The sequence below is a fragment of the Lampetra fluviatilis genome, chromosome 20 (genome assembly GCF_964198595.1).
Source record: "Lampetra fluviatilis chromosome 20, kcLamFluv1.1, whole genome shotgun sequence".
Classification (NCBI taxonomy): domain Eukaryota; kingdom Metazoa; phylum Chordata; class Hyperoartia; order Petromyzontiformes; family Petromyzontidae; genus Lampetra; species Lampetra fluviatilis.
Genome location: NC_136294.1, coordinates 8,514,234 through 8,528,586, shown reverse-complemented (window position 1 = coordinate 8,528,586; position 14,353 = coordinate 8,514,234). Strand labels below are relative to the sequence as shown.

The following is a 14,353-nucleotide window of genomic DNA, read 5'->3' as shown; positions in this document are numbered from 1 at the left end:
TGTCCGTGGAGAATGCCTTATATGGGTATTTAATTTAGGCCGAGCCAGAATAAACGAAGCAATCGCTGGGTCCCGATGTCAGCTACAATTGGGGGGGGGGCAGGAGGGGGCAGGGGGGGGGGCAGGGGGGTTCCTCAGCGGATAACGGAAAACCTGGCGGTGAATCGGTGTCAGTGAGTCCGAGATGTGTCAGAGTAAGTACCACAGCAGGCTCTGTGCAACGCATATGGCCAACATTGTAACAAGTGATGAAGCAAAAAAATAATACCAGGAATAAATAATAATAATAATAATGAATGACATTTATAAAGCAGCTTTCTACAAGTTAATTAAAGTGCAATACATGAAAAAATAAACAAAGACATTAATAAATACATCACTGTGCCAGGGGAAGGAAAAACGAATAAGTATAGCAGCTAATTGGGGGAGCCAAAAGCAAGCATAATTAATTGCGTCTTGAGGCGAGATTTAATTAGACACGGTCTAATTATATTACCAGCTAAATAAATAAATGCAACTATCTTACATTTGGTCAATGAGCTTACGGGCCTTCCAGATCAATGTTCTCCAGCAGCCTTTGTTTAAGAAGACAAACCCTGGCTGGGTACACTTGTGTAGGGGTGTTACGGGAGGGCGAACAAACACACCAGGGGTGGTTATGCCCGCACGCGGAAGGATGCTTACATCCACGTCCGCAACGGTTAGCCCTGGGGGGCTGTGACGGCGCTGTGGTCCCCCACAGCCCCACCCCTCGTGGGGGAGTTGCTATACAAGGCGGTGAGCCGGTGGGCTCAGGGTTCAGTGTTCAGCTTAAACCAGTGAAGAGAGAAGACCGGCTAGATAAGCCCTGGGACTCCCCTGGATCGCTGTCCTTCTAAGGACCGACCAGGGCAAGCCAGTGGCGTGGCCCCGAGAGCCCAGAGCCCATGCTCTTGTAAGAGCCGGTCTGGTGACTAAGGGTGCCGTGATCCTAGCTTGGCCAGAGCTGGATCAGCTGGCCTCCCCTAGCTCTCGAGTGGAGGACCTGGGAGTAGGCTAGCTGGGTTAGAGACAGTGGGGTCTCCCTGTTCGACGGGTGAAGGGGCCGTTACCCCTTCGAGTGTTGTATTCCTTGGCCTGTGCTGAGTGAAACGTTTAATAAATAAGTGTGCCTCCAACTACGTCGTCCACGTCTCATTGAACCTACTACACTTGTAATAAAACCATGTAGATTTGCTTCACGATACCCCACAAATACGGAAATGCAGGACTTAATTTCAGCCAGGTCTGTCTGAGTCAGCGACCAAGAAAATATTACCGCACCTGACAAGCCACATCCAATATACCTCTGGCTATGGCGAAAGCTACCAGTCACGTGCCATTTCCTGGGAATTTGTCGACCCGGAAATTATTCAGGGAAGAAATCAAGCTCTAAATTTCGATGTAAAGCTTTCCTGACTGCAGGGATTCATCTTCTTGGTTCTTTCGGTAAAGTCACGTAGAAGGGAAGTAATAAAATAATAAAAATATAACATAATAAAATAAAAGAATATAATAAAATAATATAATAATATAAAGCCCTTTTTTATTATGTTTTATTTTTATTATTTTATTACTTCCCTTCTACGTGACTTTACCGAAAGAACCAAGAAGAAATCAAGCTCTATTGTAAGGGGGCTCTTATTATCACAGCACTTGATTGCATGGCACCTTGTGCCAAGAATGACATATTACAAAATGCCAGTCACCATTTCAAGAAAACACAAACGCACCTTTCCTTCTCATCAAGTAACAAATAATCCACAGATAAACTTGCAACTGCATCTTGTCGGGCTCGAGCACACAGCAACCATCACCACCCCCGCCTCCTCTCAAGCAAAGGCCTGCTTGCTTCAATCACTGCACGTAGGCACACCACAGCATTTAAAGCCCTCTTGTGAAATGTAATGTCCTGCTGGAAATGTACACAGAGCGCTTTTAGCATCTCTGGTGTGGCCAACAATAGCCCACTGCTGGCACGAATGCCAAGAGTAACGTTTGTACTTTGCCTCAGGCAGCTTTGGGGGGAAATTGCAAATATTAGTTTATGGGTCACGAATACTGGGATTTTGTTTGTAACATTATCCTTTGCGAACTTAATACTTTAACCACATTACGCAAGTTTATTAAAGTGTATACCACGTATATATATGGATTTTTTTTTATTTCGAAAATATTTTTACAATCTGTGAATAATAACTATGCATGAAAGTAGGTAGGCTTGGGTAAGACATGTTATAAGAAGAGAAGGAATAAGCTCGTGTGAAGGTGCTGGGTGGATTATCACATCACATGACCACAAGAGATGGTGGCAGCTTGGGAAGGCTTTCATCCAGCAGTGGATTAACCATGACCAATAATGAATAAATGGTGGGATACCTAGAGTTTCCAAGATGATCATAGTGCCTTAACAAAGGTCTATACATTGTTTTAAGTTATTGCAAGGAAGCATACAAGCCAAGAAATGCATAGCATTAAAACGTTATCTAATGGCTTTATAATGTGTAATCAGAAATTAGCCAAACATCCCAAGCAATGACCTTACTGAAGATAATTTTCAACCCAACAAACCTTTCTTGGGGAAATCCCATTACTATATACAGGGTCATGGCTGAATAATTGATGTAAATTTAAATTATGTTCTGGAAGGGCAATGAATTTGAACATTGATACAAATATAGTTGAGTCTGCATGAAGATAGAAAGAAAAATCTGAAAAACCAGAATTGTATAACTTGGGCTCTCAAACATGATGCCATACAGGTTTATTGGTTTTGCTAATAGAGCAGGGCAGTCTTAAATTGTTATGTATCCATATATGATCCCAATCATTCCCGAACCAAATGATTCACCTCCCATAAAGTAGAATGCTACATCTGACAACCATTGCAAATGGTTACGAATAACCAGAAACACACTCATACGGCACTGGAATTCAAACAAACACTGCCATAGGAAAGTGAAAAATGCACACTGGAAGCCCCCTATGAACGTATTGAACTTCTTTCACACCATCCGTAGCCAACCGTGCTAAGAACAACAAACTAAACGCAACAACAAGCAGTTCTCAAGAAATTAGTTTTCAATCTAGATGACTTAAACGTGCTCAGCTCCAGTGGCGTGATGATGCAGTGGTGATGGTGATGATGAGGTGGTGGAGGTTGATGATTATGAGGAAGTGGTGATGATGAGATGGTGATGATGAGGAAGTGGTGATGATGTTGATGATGATGAGGTGGTGTTGAACTTCTTTCGCAGCACCATTGGTACCTCATTTGCCAGTAAAAAATATGATAATTGGTTTTTTACCCTTTTATCTGGCAACAAAATTGACACCTTTTTACGAGGAGTCATGTTTGCATAGACCACAATACCTGCAGTCATAATGCAAACAAAAAACATAACTCTGATAATGTATGCACTGTCCTTGAAGTTGATTGGTCCACACCCGAGACAGCGTTCCTTAGAGCCTAGTCTCACATGGGTTGGACCAGATGACGCCAAAAGGCGCAAAACTCAAAGACAATGGACCATCAGAGTATGCGAGCTCGGGGTAAGCATTTACACCATTGGTACCTCATTTGTCAGTAAAAAATATGATAATTGGTTTCTTACCCTTTTATCTGGAAACAAAATTCAACTTCAAGGACAGTGCATACATTATCAGAGTTATGTTTTTTGTTTGCATTATGACTGCAGGTATTGTGGTCCATACAAACATGACTCCTCGTAAAAAAGGTGTCAATTTTGTTGCCAGATAAAAGGGTAAAAAAACAATTATCATATTCTTTCGCAGCATCCGTAGCCAACCATGCCAATCGGAGGTGCTGGGAAGGACAACAACATGAACACAACAACAAGCAGGAGGAGGCTCTCAGGGAGGAGCCTTCTTGAGTACCTTGGGTTTCTTGAGCGGAGCTTGGGACAATCGTGGCACCGGCACACACCACCACCAGCAGGATGAGGATCCTCCTGCGGGACGAGAAGAAGGCCGAGAATTGTGGTCAGGGGTCGCGTAACACGTTGCAGCCGGTTGAACACGTGACGCTTTCGCGACAAATATTATTCATAATAAAGTTTTTTTTGGGTTAGATCGCATACGTATAATTGTGTCGTAACCCTCCACCACCCGACACAGCCAGTAAGGTTTGTCACGTAAACAATGCGCCGATTAGTTACTACTTCAGCCCACCGGTGTGTTGGTGAGTAAATCCACAACAAACCGGTGGGCTGAGATAGTAACTAATTGGCGTTGTTGTTTACGTGCAGCCGCTGAGATACACAGACACAGCGGCAGTGGCACAATCGACACAACAGACGGGACGGAGAGTAGTGGGGCTGCATTCTAAGAGATATCAGTGGCGTAAACGACGTATCGATGCACGTAAGTGAATATATTCACGATGAAGAAATACATTGACTGAATCGCAGGTGTAATTATCAATCTGTTTTAATGCACATATGTTCCATGTGATGAGTTCACGTCACATCTGCAGCCACTTGTGTTTAAAAAGAATTGAATCTAAACGTGACCTTGAATCATGATAATTCATTATTTTACCAGGGTATGTTTGAACCATTAAACCTCCAACAGCTAGACAGATCTTCTTTTTTACCAAGTGAGACCTGGGTCACACAAATGGTACAGTAAATAATAATTAGTATGTAATTTGTAAACGTGCACAATATTTCATGAACATAAATTACCGCAACGCTGAGTCACAGAGCCTAGCACAGTTTGAAAAGAGATGGGGCCTTTAAGAAATAAGCAGGGCCACTCGTTCTATATTTGAAGCTTTCGTGACTGCAAGGATTCATATTCTTATGTTTTTTCGGTAAAGTTACGTAGGTAAAAAATTAAAATTAATAAAAGTAAAATAAAAATAAAATAAAAATCACGACGTTTCGGAGGCAACACAAGCTTCCGTCTTCAGGTGGAACCGTCACAGCACGATAGCTGTATCAAGTGAGAGAAATTCCAAAAAAACAGTCCTTGTATATATACTGGTTGAGGGTGGGAGGAGCCAAGGTGGGCCCTGAATATTATTTTTGTGAGGTTCGGTGCGGCTGAAGCACGCTGTTAGGAATGAGCCTTTGTTGTGTAAACTGGGTGCGGCTGATGTAAAGGTGCGTGTAAAAGGGACTGAGCCTTTTGTTATGTAGAGGTGATGCGGCTGAAATCGCTACAAATTTTTTACCTACGTGACTTTACCGAAAAAACCTAAGAATAAGGGCCACTCGTGTCTCTTAAAAAGGTCGATGCAGATTGAATGTTGCTGCGAATGTGAAGCTGAATGACTGAAATGTAATATAGGCGCAAACAACAAATTGTTCTGCATATAAAATAAAATAATGTTGTTTATTGGTTTTTTACCCTTTTATCTGGCAACAAAACTGACACCTTTTTTACGAGGAGTCATGTTTGCATAGACCACAATACCTGCAGTTATAATGCAAACAAAAAACATAACTCTGATAATGTATGCACTGTCCTTGAAGTTGATTGGTCCACACCCGAGACAGCTTTCCTTAGAGCCTAGTCTCACATGGTGTTGGACCAGATGACTCCTCGTAAAAAAAGGTGTCAGTTTTGTTGCCAGATAAAAGGGTAAAAAAACAATTATCATATTTTTTACTGGCAAATGAGGTACTAATGGTAAAAAAATGTTCTTAACCTTGAAAATGGAACTCGAATTTACGTGAGATATCTTATTACATATTCACCAAGCTATTGGTCCAATTGACCAATCAAAATTCACCATTCAAAACTGGCCAGGATGTAACAGTTGTTCAATGTAAACGAGATGCAACACACACACACACGGCATCTCCACCATCTCTCGCTTTCTCCGGCTAGAACACATTTATTTACTACACTTAGCATCACTTACATTCTTGAAACGGCAAAAGTTGCACCGAGGAGTCGGTGTGTTTGTATGTATGCATGTACGACGTGTCCACCTGTGTATTTAGATCGTTCCATATAAAGCATTTGACTTTGTGTGGGAGCCGTGGTGCATTGGCTCACGCACTGTGCAATGAGCCCAACGACCCGAGTTTAATTCCAGGCCTTGTTAAAGATCAGTGGTGAGAGATATCTGAATTGGTCCTGGGCTTCTCCTCGGTTGACTCAGCTTTAAATAAGTACTGCTCACTCTACTGCTGAACAACCCCTTCTATTCAAGGGAATGTCACAAATTGGGAACGTGATTTTCATTTAAGAATTTCTGTTTTGTCTTGTTTGCACCATCTCATTACAATAGTTTATTTTTTAGTGCAATGTATACAGTTTTGTCCCGTCTATCAGCTCATGTAAATGATTAGCATATCATTTGCATACAATTTACTTAAGCCAATATATAATTAATGATAGCATGCACACTTTTATGCATGTATCATGTGCAGAAAAACTATTTTAATCAATCGATGTATTTTTAAGATATCTATTATCGAAAGCATGTGGATATTTACAGATTAATAATATTTCACACGTACTTGCGTGCATCTAATTGATCTATTTTGGCGAGCGCATTTTGTACGTTTTGCAATGCTTCTTCAAAAGTCGCGCAAAAAAGCACCTATTCGCGTCGACCTCCAAGTAATATCCATAACCGCCATGCCAACATGCAGCCCGTCAATGCTTGGGCTGCTTCTCCCTGTGGGCAAATCGAAGCCAGGCTGGCAATGTATTCATGGGGCCCAAACGGAAACACCTACCCCTGATGCTCGGTAGCTAGTCCGTGAGCAAACACAGACTCGTCCGTGTCCACACGCCGGGCCAAGTTTACTTGAAGCAGTGAAGGCGTTTTGGCTGCCACCTTGTAGTCAAAGGAAGGGTGAGAGAGGGGGGGGTTGGAAAATGGCTAAATCGTAATGGATCGCAAGAGAGCACAAGGCCGTGGCATCAGTCCCCATTACGATTCTGCATGTACTCACTGGTAACGTGCGTTGACATAAAGCAACTTAATAGCAAGCCTCGAAGAAATGGGTTCCTTATACATCTCGATTCCTGCTTCTTAGTGATGAGGAAAAACCAGGCCGCGCTTTGATCAACGTCACTCAGATGAGATTCGTTCCATATACACAATTAAAAAATAAGTATAAAAATATGTATAACTCACACTGAAATAAAGTGAAACCTGCACCTGACAATGCACATTTGAGGCTTACTTTCAAAACAAATCTACCAGGTGTACACAGTGCCGGATTATCCTAGTAGCAAAAGTATCATATGCTACGGGCTCCACACTTTCAAGGGCACCGCGATAAATGCTTTCAAGCTATCAATTCCGATTCAGTGATTCTGCACTTTCTCTATTACTATAGTACTATACTGCCTTCAACTTTAATGAACGACTGGGTGTTTAAGGTTAGCGATTTGTTGTATCTGGCTGTATAGCAAATGATAAAATACAATTACTTTACTATGCAAGTAAAAAATGTGTGTTTTAATATTTCTGTGTTTATTTTTATTTAGGGCCTCTTTATAACATATGCTACAGGCCCCGCACTAGCTTAATCCGGCACTGGGTGTACAGTTGTTCTCAATTTGACTTGGGTGCTTTACTCAAAATAGGCAAATTAACACAAAAATATTGTTTGAAAATGGTCTGTAATAAAAATAAAAAAATGCGTTTTTAAAGTTTCCCTCGTAATGATACAAGCCTCTTCATTTCCAACCGTGGAAAACAACACCCAGAGTTCACCACTAAGTGGTGGTCACATCCCACGGAACTTGTACCAGGCTAGGTGCACTTTGACGCCACTTGAAGTGTCAAAAGCTCGCTGGCAGGAGGTCACGGAAGAGACCCAGGTCACCGAATAGACTGAAATGACTGGCAGATGCACCACCTATGCTCCTCACTGTGCCAACGTGCTGTGTTTTAGCCGCCCGGTGCTGCACTCGTTATTGTGAGCATCGCTCTGCTCTCCGTTGTTGCTGGAGGGCAATTGCATCCAACTGCCCAGTAGCGTCCTTCATGAGCCTCTTCCACAAGGAGGCTTGGAATACACATCCCCGAGTGCATACAAAGTCACACAGGTACAACAACAACCGCCATTCGCCACTAAGTGGCGGTGACGTCACCACGACGCTTGTGCCAGGCCAAGTGCACCTTGAGGCCACGTGAAGTGTCGAACGCCCGCTGGCAGGAGGTCACAGGTACACGCACACGCACACACGCAGCTGCCATGTTGGCATAGTCGATGGACAAATACACGAAGAGGCTCGTGCAAGCACTCCCCTGTGCACAGACCAGCGGAAACAAGCTCGAGGACAAAAAGAGTTAAAGGGTCATTCCCCCCACCTCCCTCTTCCTTGGCCCCAAGAACACGCTTGCGGGCCTCTAAACCAACTCAGCAGGGCTGCTAAGGAATAGCGGATCCCGGGACACCTGTCACGACAGTCCCACTGACACCCCGCCTCCGCCTGGATCTCAGTGGCTCCGCGCACACACTTGCACACGGAAAAATTTACTGTGCAAATTCCACCGCTTAGCATCTTTAGGGAAAATGTATTCGAGCTTTAGAGTTTTGATTAGTACCACACACGCGCATCCCCCCCCCCCAACCCCTCCCTGAACACGTGCGCAGGGCACACGTGGGCGGAGCACACTTGTGAGCCACAGATGTGCTCTGATGCACACGTCTGGGGTGACGTCACCCGTCAGCTGGGTTCCACCGCTTGATTGTGGGCAGACGTGCCTGTGTTGTGGGGCTGCTGCACAACGGGTGTGCTCATGTTTCACACCGGGGACCAATACTTAGTAGCCCCGTAGCTCACAAAACGTCAATTACGAGCACCGCAGCCTAATCAAGCTTCTGCAGCTTGGCGACGCTTTGTCGCGTCGCCCGGTGTTTGGATTTCGACATAGCCGGTTGACACGTTTACAAAACGCAGAAAACTAGAACGAGCTGTGACTCAACAAGAAAATTCCTTGGAATACCCAATTGAAGATTTGACTGACCGCTGATTATTTTCCAGACTCTAACTCGCATGCCTGCGAGGGCTGAAATCACGTTTGGAAGATGGAACATTTCAATCCTGGTCCGGGTTAGGACCAAAGTGCTTAATCAAGTTAATAGGAGTCATCCTATGAGAGGCTGGTCCCTACCATTGCTAGCTCAACACCGCCGACAGTTATAGCACGGACATTTCAACGGCACTGTAAAATGGCAAAGCCATTATGAGGGTTCTCTAGAGATGGGATCAATCACCAATGCTTTTATATATTTTTTTAAATCAGGAAGATATTATCAGGTTACTTTGACTCAACTGTTTTGACTTAAAGCTTTCGTGACTGCAGGAATTCATATTCTTTGGGTCTTTCGGTAAAGCCACGTAGATAGATCAAATAATAAAAAATAATACAAATTAAAATAATAAAATAATAACAATGTCACGACGTTTCGATCGCAACATAAGCATTCGTCATCAGGAGAGAAATATAACGGTAGAGCTGCTGAGCATATATGGTGGGAGCGCTGCTAAGGTAAGGAGTTATAAAGGTTTAGGATGGGTATAGCCCAGGGGTCGGCAACCTACGGCTCCGGAGCCGCATGCGGCTCTTTACGGGCTGCTTCTTGACGATATGTACGTATGTACAGTATGTACTCAGATGCATTGCGGCTCTTGAAATACTGAATTTTGTACCGAATTGGAAAGAAATGGCTCTTCTTGTTATTTTGGTTGCCGACCCCTGGTATAGCCCAAGAGTCAGTGGGAGGGGCTAGAGATGAAATTTGCATGTAAATGTAAGATCGGGTAAATCTTGACAAACGAAGCTGTGGGTGTGGCCATTGTAGTGTGAGAGATTAGCGTGTCAATGTAAGAATTCTACAGACAAAAGAGAGAATCGGAGAGACGACATAATGTGAGGGGCGCGCATGCCGACATTCCACCGTGAGAGAAAACTAGAGGCACACCTCTACTTATGAACATTTGAGTTACGAACTTTCAGGGATATGAACAAACCTGTCCGTATGTTCAGTTGCCTGTTCGGACCGCTGTGCAATAGATGTCGGTGGTGGCATCTAAATCTGCAGAACGTGAACAACCAGTGGCGTCTACATCTACAGGAGAGTATACAACTGTTAAAGCCACCCCCGTGTTTAGTGTACATGCCGTAAAACATGTTTGGAATCGACAGGAGTAAAGTTTAACTTAAGAACAAATCGACTTACAAACAGACCTCTTGAACATAACTCGTTCGTAAGTAGAGGAGTCCCTGTGCAGGTAGGCGTGATGAATAACAACCCTAAGCCTGGACTGGAACAAGAGGACGGCCTTAGCAGTAGTGAGCTTGGCTAGAGGAAATTAATTTCAGAGAGTTGGGAGCAGCAACGGAAAAAGCATTGACCTATGGAACATAGGATGATCAATGGATTAGACCCAAGGGCTTGGTTTCTGTAGGGGGAAGAGCACGGTTGGATATATACGGTGAGAAAGAAGTTCAACATACGTACGTGAATGGGTGCAGAATACAATGAGAGGCGATAGGCAGGTAGGAAATGGTGCTCCCATACATTTGCTTAGTTTCTGTTGATCAATTCCAATTACGTTTATGATCGTGCAAAAATATAAAATCAGAGAGTGAACATTTCAACAGCAAAAGCTCCAATTGGATACATCCAGAAGGCTGTATAATAATAATGAAATGAACGGTCAAACTAACACCTGGAATCAATGCGCGTTGGGGTAGATATAAGGCCCAATTACCATAGTGGCTGGCTTTTAACATCTGCAAAAATGCACCTGCAAGAACTGCGAGTTGCATGAGATACACAGGCTGTGAGCAGCAGCTTTACCAGGTGGGAAAAACTCACGTGGCTGGGCAGCATGACCGTGAGCTATTGCCGACGCAAAACAGATTTAACATGTGCAAGAGTAATGCACTCAAGAGGGGCGCGTTTTACCGCTCACATTGTGAGGTCTGAGGCTTGTCACAACCAAGCATTGGCGCATAGACACGACCGTACAATCAATGAAAAAAATGCGCTTCTACATTTTGAAATTGATCCTCTCTTCATTGCATTTTTAAGCCCTCGGTACACTTATTTTTAAGCTGTCTGGAATGCTCCACAATCTCACGTTCCTTCACCGTTAAATACGTTCAAACACACGCCCGCCCTGCGCACAGTTTACTTAACAAAATTGGCCACTCCATGGTGCAACATTTTTAATCTAAATGCATAGAGGTCTCTGTGCGAGGAGCGGGGCTTTTGCTTTTTGGGCTCCACGAATACAGAAGCCATTTAGCGTTCTGCGTTTGCCATCTGGATTTCGTTTGCAACCGGAAGTTAACCTAGCCAAGTCGAAACACTCTCTGGTGCCCGACCACGTTAGCCCGGAGCGCGCGCATAGACTACAAAATATTCCAGCTCCTCTTCTCAGAATTCAGAGAAATTTGATGATGGCCTGATGCTACACAGGGTAGCTTGCTAGCTGCATCGCTTGGCTGCCTCTGTGCCGTTAGAGAGCGTTAGTGAGACAGCAAGCAGACTGATAAATTGTGCTACTGATTGGAGCCATTATTTTTTGTCAGTTAACTGTAATTTTTAGCGTTACTGAATCCATAATAAAACCCTGTTGTCATACACCAGGGAACGTTCACTAATGCTTTTTTTCATGTGGCTGAATTTAATCTCACTCCGCAGCTGAAGATTCCCTTCGTGGAATTGTTTGTACATAAGCAGAAATTTTGTACAGCCTATAAGTCACGTACCAGTTGAAAGATATATTACGAAAAATCCTCAAAGAACAATATAATCCGGAGCAGATGAATTTTCATACACGGTCCTCCTTCCTTCAATAGTTTTAACATTTACATTTCATGTCCCTTCCATATGTTTAAATGAGCATTTCATATCTAAGAGTAGAACTAATAATAACAATGACCATTCATGCATGCTGATTCTGTCAATGAACATCACAATGATAGACATTGTGTACACGTACAGCCCGTTCGTGAATCCACCACTGAGTGTGGGCATCACCACACCTTGCAGGCTGTGAGGGATGCTTGACCAAACCTCACCATCGCCGGTCATTGTGGAATTTTCGCCACTGCCCTCCACTGCCCACGATGCCCCCATAACGCCTGTCTTTTGTGCATGGTGGCCACCCATCAAAGTGACATCTAGGCTCAACCTGCTTAGCATGTGGGATTTGACGAGATCGGGGGGCGCATACTGGGTGATTTGGCCATTGGCTCACAATGATGATGATGATCGCCAAATACCAAGAACACTAATCCAGCTGTAAAAAAAGCGAACCCACAAAGGGACGCTTGAAGTGGGAGGTTGCTCCGTTAGGGGCAGAGTCTGGCAGAATCCCCCACCCACCCCCCCGTGCAAAAGAAAAAAAAGCGTCGTGGCCGCTCGCAGGATCCTGTCCAATCACAGCATAGCGAGCAATCCTCGCTCTGCCATTCGGGCGGAATAAATTACACACAGCGCCCAGTCTGTAACGCCAAGAAAGGGATCTTTGTATGTAATGGCTAGATCGCTGTAGCGCTCTCCATCCACCGGACATAATTACCAACGGTGCTAATGCCGGAAAAAGGGACGAACCGAGTCTGTTAAGTTGCCGTTGCTGATAAACTTTCAATAATGCCACGCATGTGCTGCACACTTCAGGCACACTGAGCTTTCCCCACATGGGCACTGCGTTCACCGCAAGCAACGTACACACTCCCAGACATGCACACACACACACACGCATGCATTCACACACACACACAGTGATTCCCCCGTATTCTAGCTTTCATAACGGACTGTTAGGGCACGAGTGCGACTCGCGAGCGATTATTAAGACCCGTGGAGGTGCAGTCTTGGTGTTGTGACCAGCTCAACGCCTGGCCCACCTTTGTCTTCGCAATGCCGATGTTAGTTAACACACCACTCCAGGTTATCATTTAAGGCTGAGCTGACCTAGTGGAAGCCCAGAATAATTCAGATTATCACTCACTGTTCATATAAGCCAGAATAGAACTCGCGGCATCGGGTTTGTAGCGCAGTGTGCTGACAACTGTACCACTGCTTCCAACTACGTATGTATGTTGAGTTTATTTAGCACCGTACGTTAGCCAACCGTGCTAACGACAGACGTACACACGTACGAACACACGTGCATGTACTCCTACAGTCTAATCTGGCTTGTCTCCATACCGTTAAACCAACCGTGAGTTGATATGAACTGGTGTTAGTCAAACATAAATTGACTGCAATCATGAAAACCCTGGCCAGATCAAAGTGCCATTGAATGAAAAATACAGGCCCATGGTTGTCAGCCAGCTTTGAAATGTAATCCCTACTTAGGAAGAAAAAAATACTTACAATATATATGTGTCTGCTCGGCTATACACACACACACGGATAGCAGAGTATGCATTATACATATAAGCGCATGCTTGAAGACAACATACTGCAAACTAACCTTGCAAAGTGCTCTAAAGTTATTGGAGCATCGTGACCGTGATGTCATCGCAGCCGCGGTGTTGTCAGCCTGCGTGCCTCCTACTCACACGCTGCATCCTGCTGGTCCTGAGCCATCGGAGAGGATTTCCCTGCAGTCGGCAGCCACCTTCATCTCCTCCCACTCACAACCTTTGATCTCAGGCTCGCCGCCACAGCCCTTCATTTAAACGGACACCTCTGGCCGCACGTTGCCCCACCGGTTGCCCCCTGCTGCCCTCCTTGGCCCTTGTTGGCCAGCCCTGCCCGAGGTAGACTGGAGAAGCAGCGCATTGGCTAAGCCATCAAACAACGAGGGTGGTCACCGCATCGCGCGGCGCCTTCAGATGCGATTCTGCGGTCGTCTGGAACGCTCTTCCTTCCAATATTAGGAAGCCGCTGGAGCTATAAACTTTTAAATAATAATCTAGATTGAAAACTCATTTCTTTAGAACTGCTGTTTGTGTTCAGTTTGTCCGACCCCCGCACCTCAGATTAGTATGTTTGGCTACGTATGGTGCGAAAGAAGTTCAACGTACATACATAGACTCACACAGAGACCCATAGACTCACACAAAGACCCATAGGCTCCCACAGAGAGAAAGACGCATAGATTCACACAGAGACCCATAGTTTGTTGCCCTACCCCAGCACCTCAGATTAGCACGGTTGGCTACGTACGGTGCGAAAGAAGTTCAACGTACATACGTCCGAGAAACGTCTTGCCGGCCACCCATTCCTCTCCTCGCTACGGTAGAATCTCTCTCGGCGAGTCACGCTATTTTCGGCGAGTCTTAAATTTAGCTCCGTTCGCTCTGCAGGGTGCCGAATGGAAGCAAAGCCTGGCCAAGCAGCTCCCAAAAGAGATCTATTTTCTCTCACTT

The 14,353-nt window shown here is 44.6% G+C and overlaps 1 protein-coding gene across 1 annotated transcript in view; it reads right to left on the bottom strand.

Annotated features, from left to right (window-relative positions):
* Positions 1-14,353, bottom strand: part of COL24A1 (collagen type XXIV alpha 1 chain) — a 158,703-nt gene that overhangs the window by 127,426 nt on the left and 16,924 nt on the right. The window contains exon 2 of the mRNA XM_078865719.1: positions 3,916-3,989. Coding sequence (XP_078721845.1) covers positions 3,916-3,989 — 74 coding nt within the window. The remainder of the gene's footprint in view (positions 1-3,915; positions 3,990-14,353) is intronic.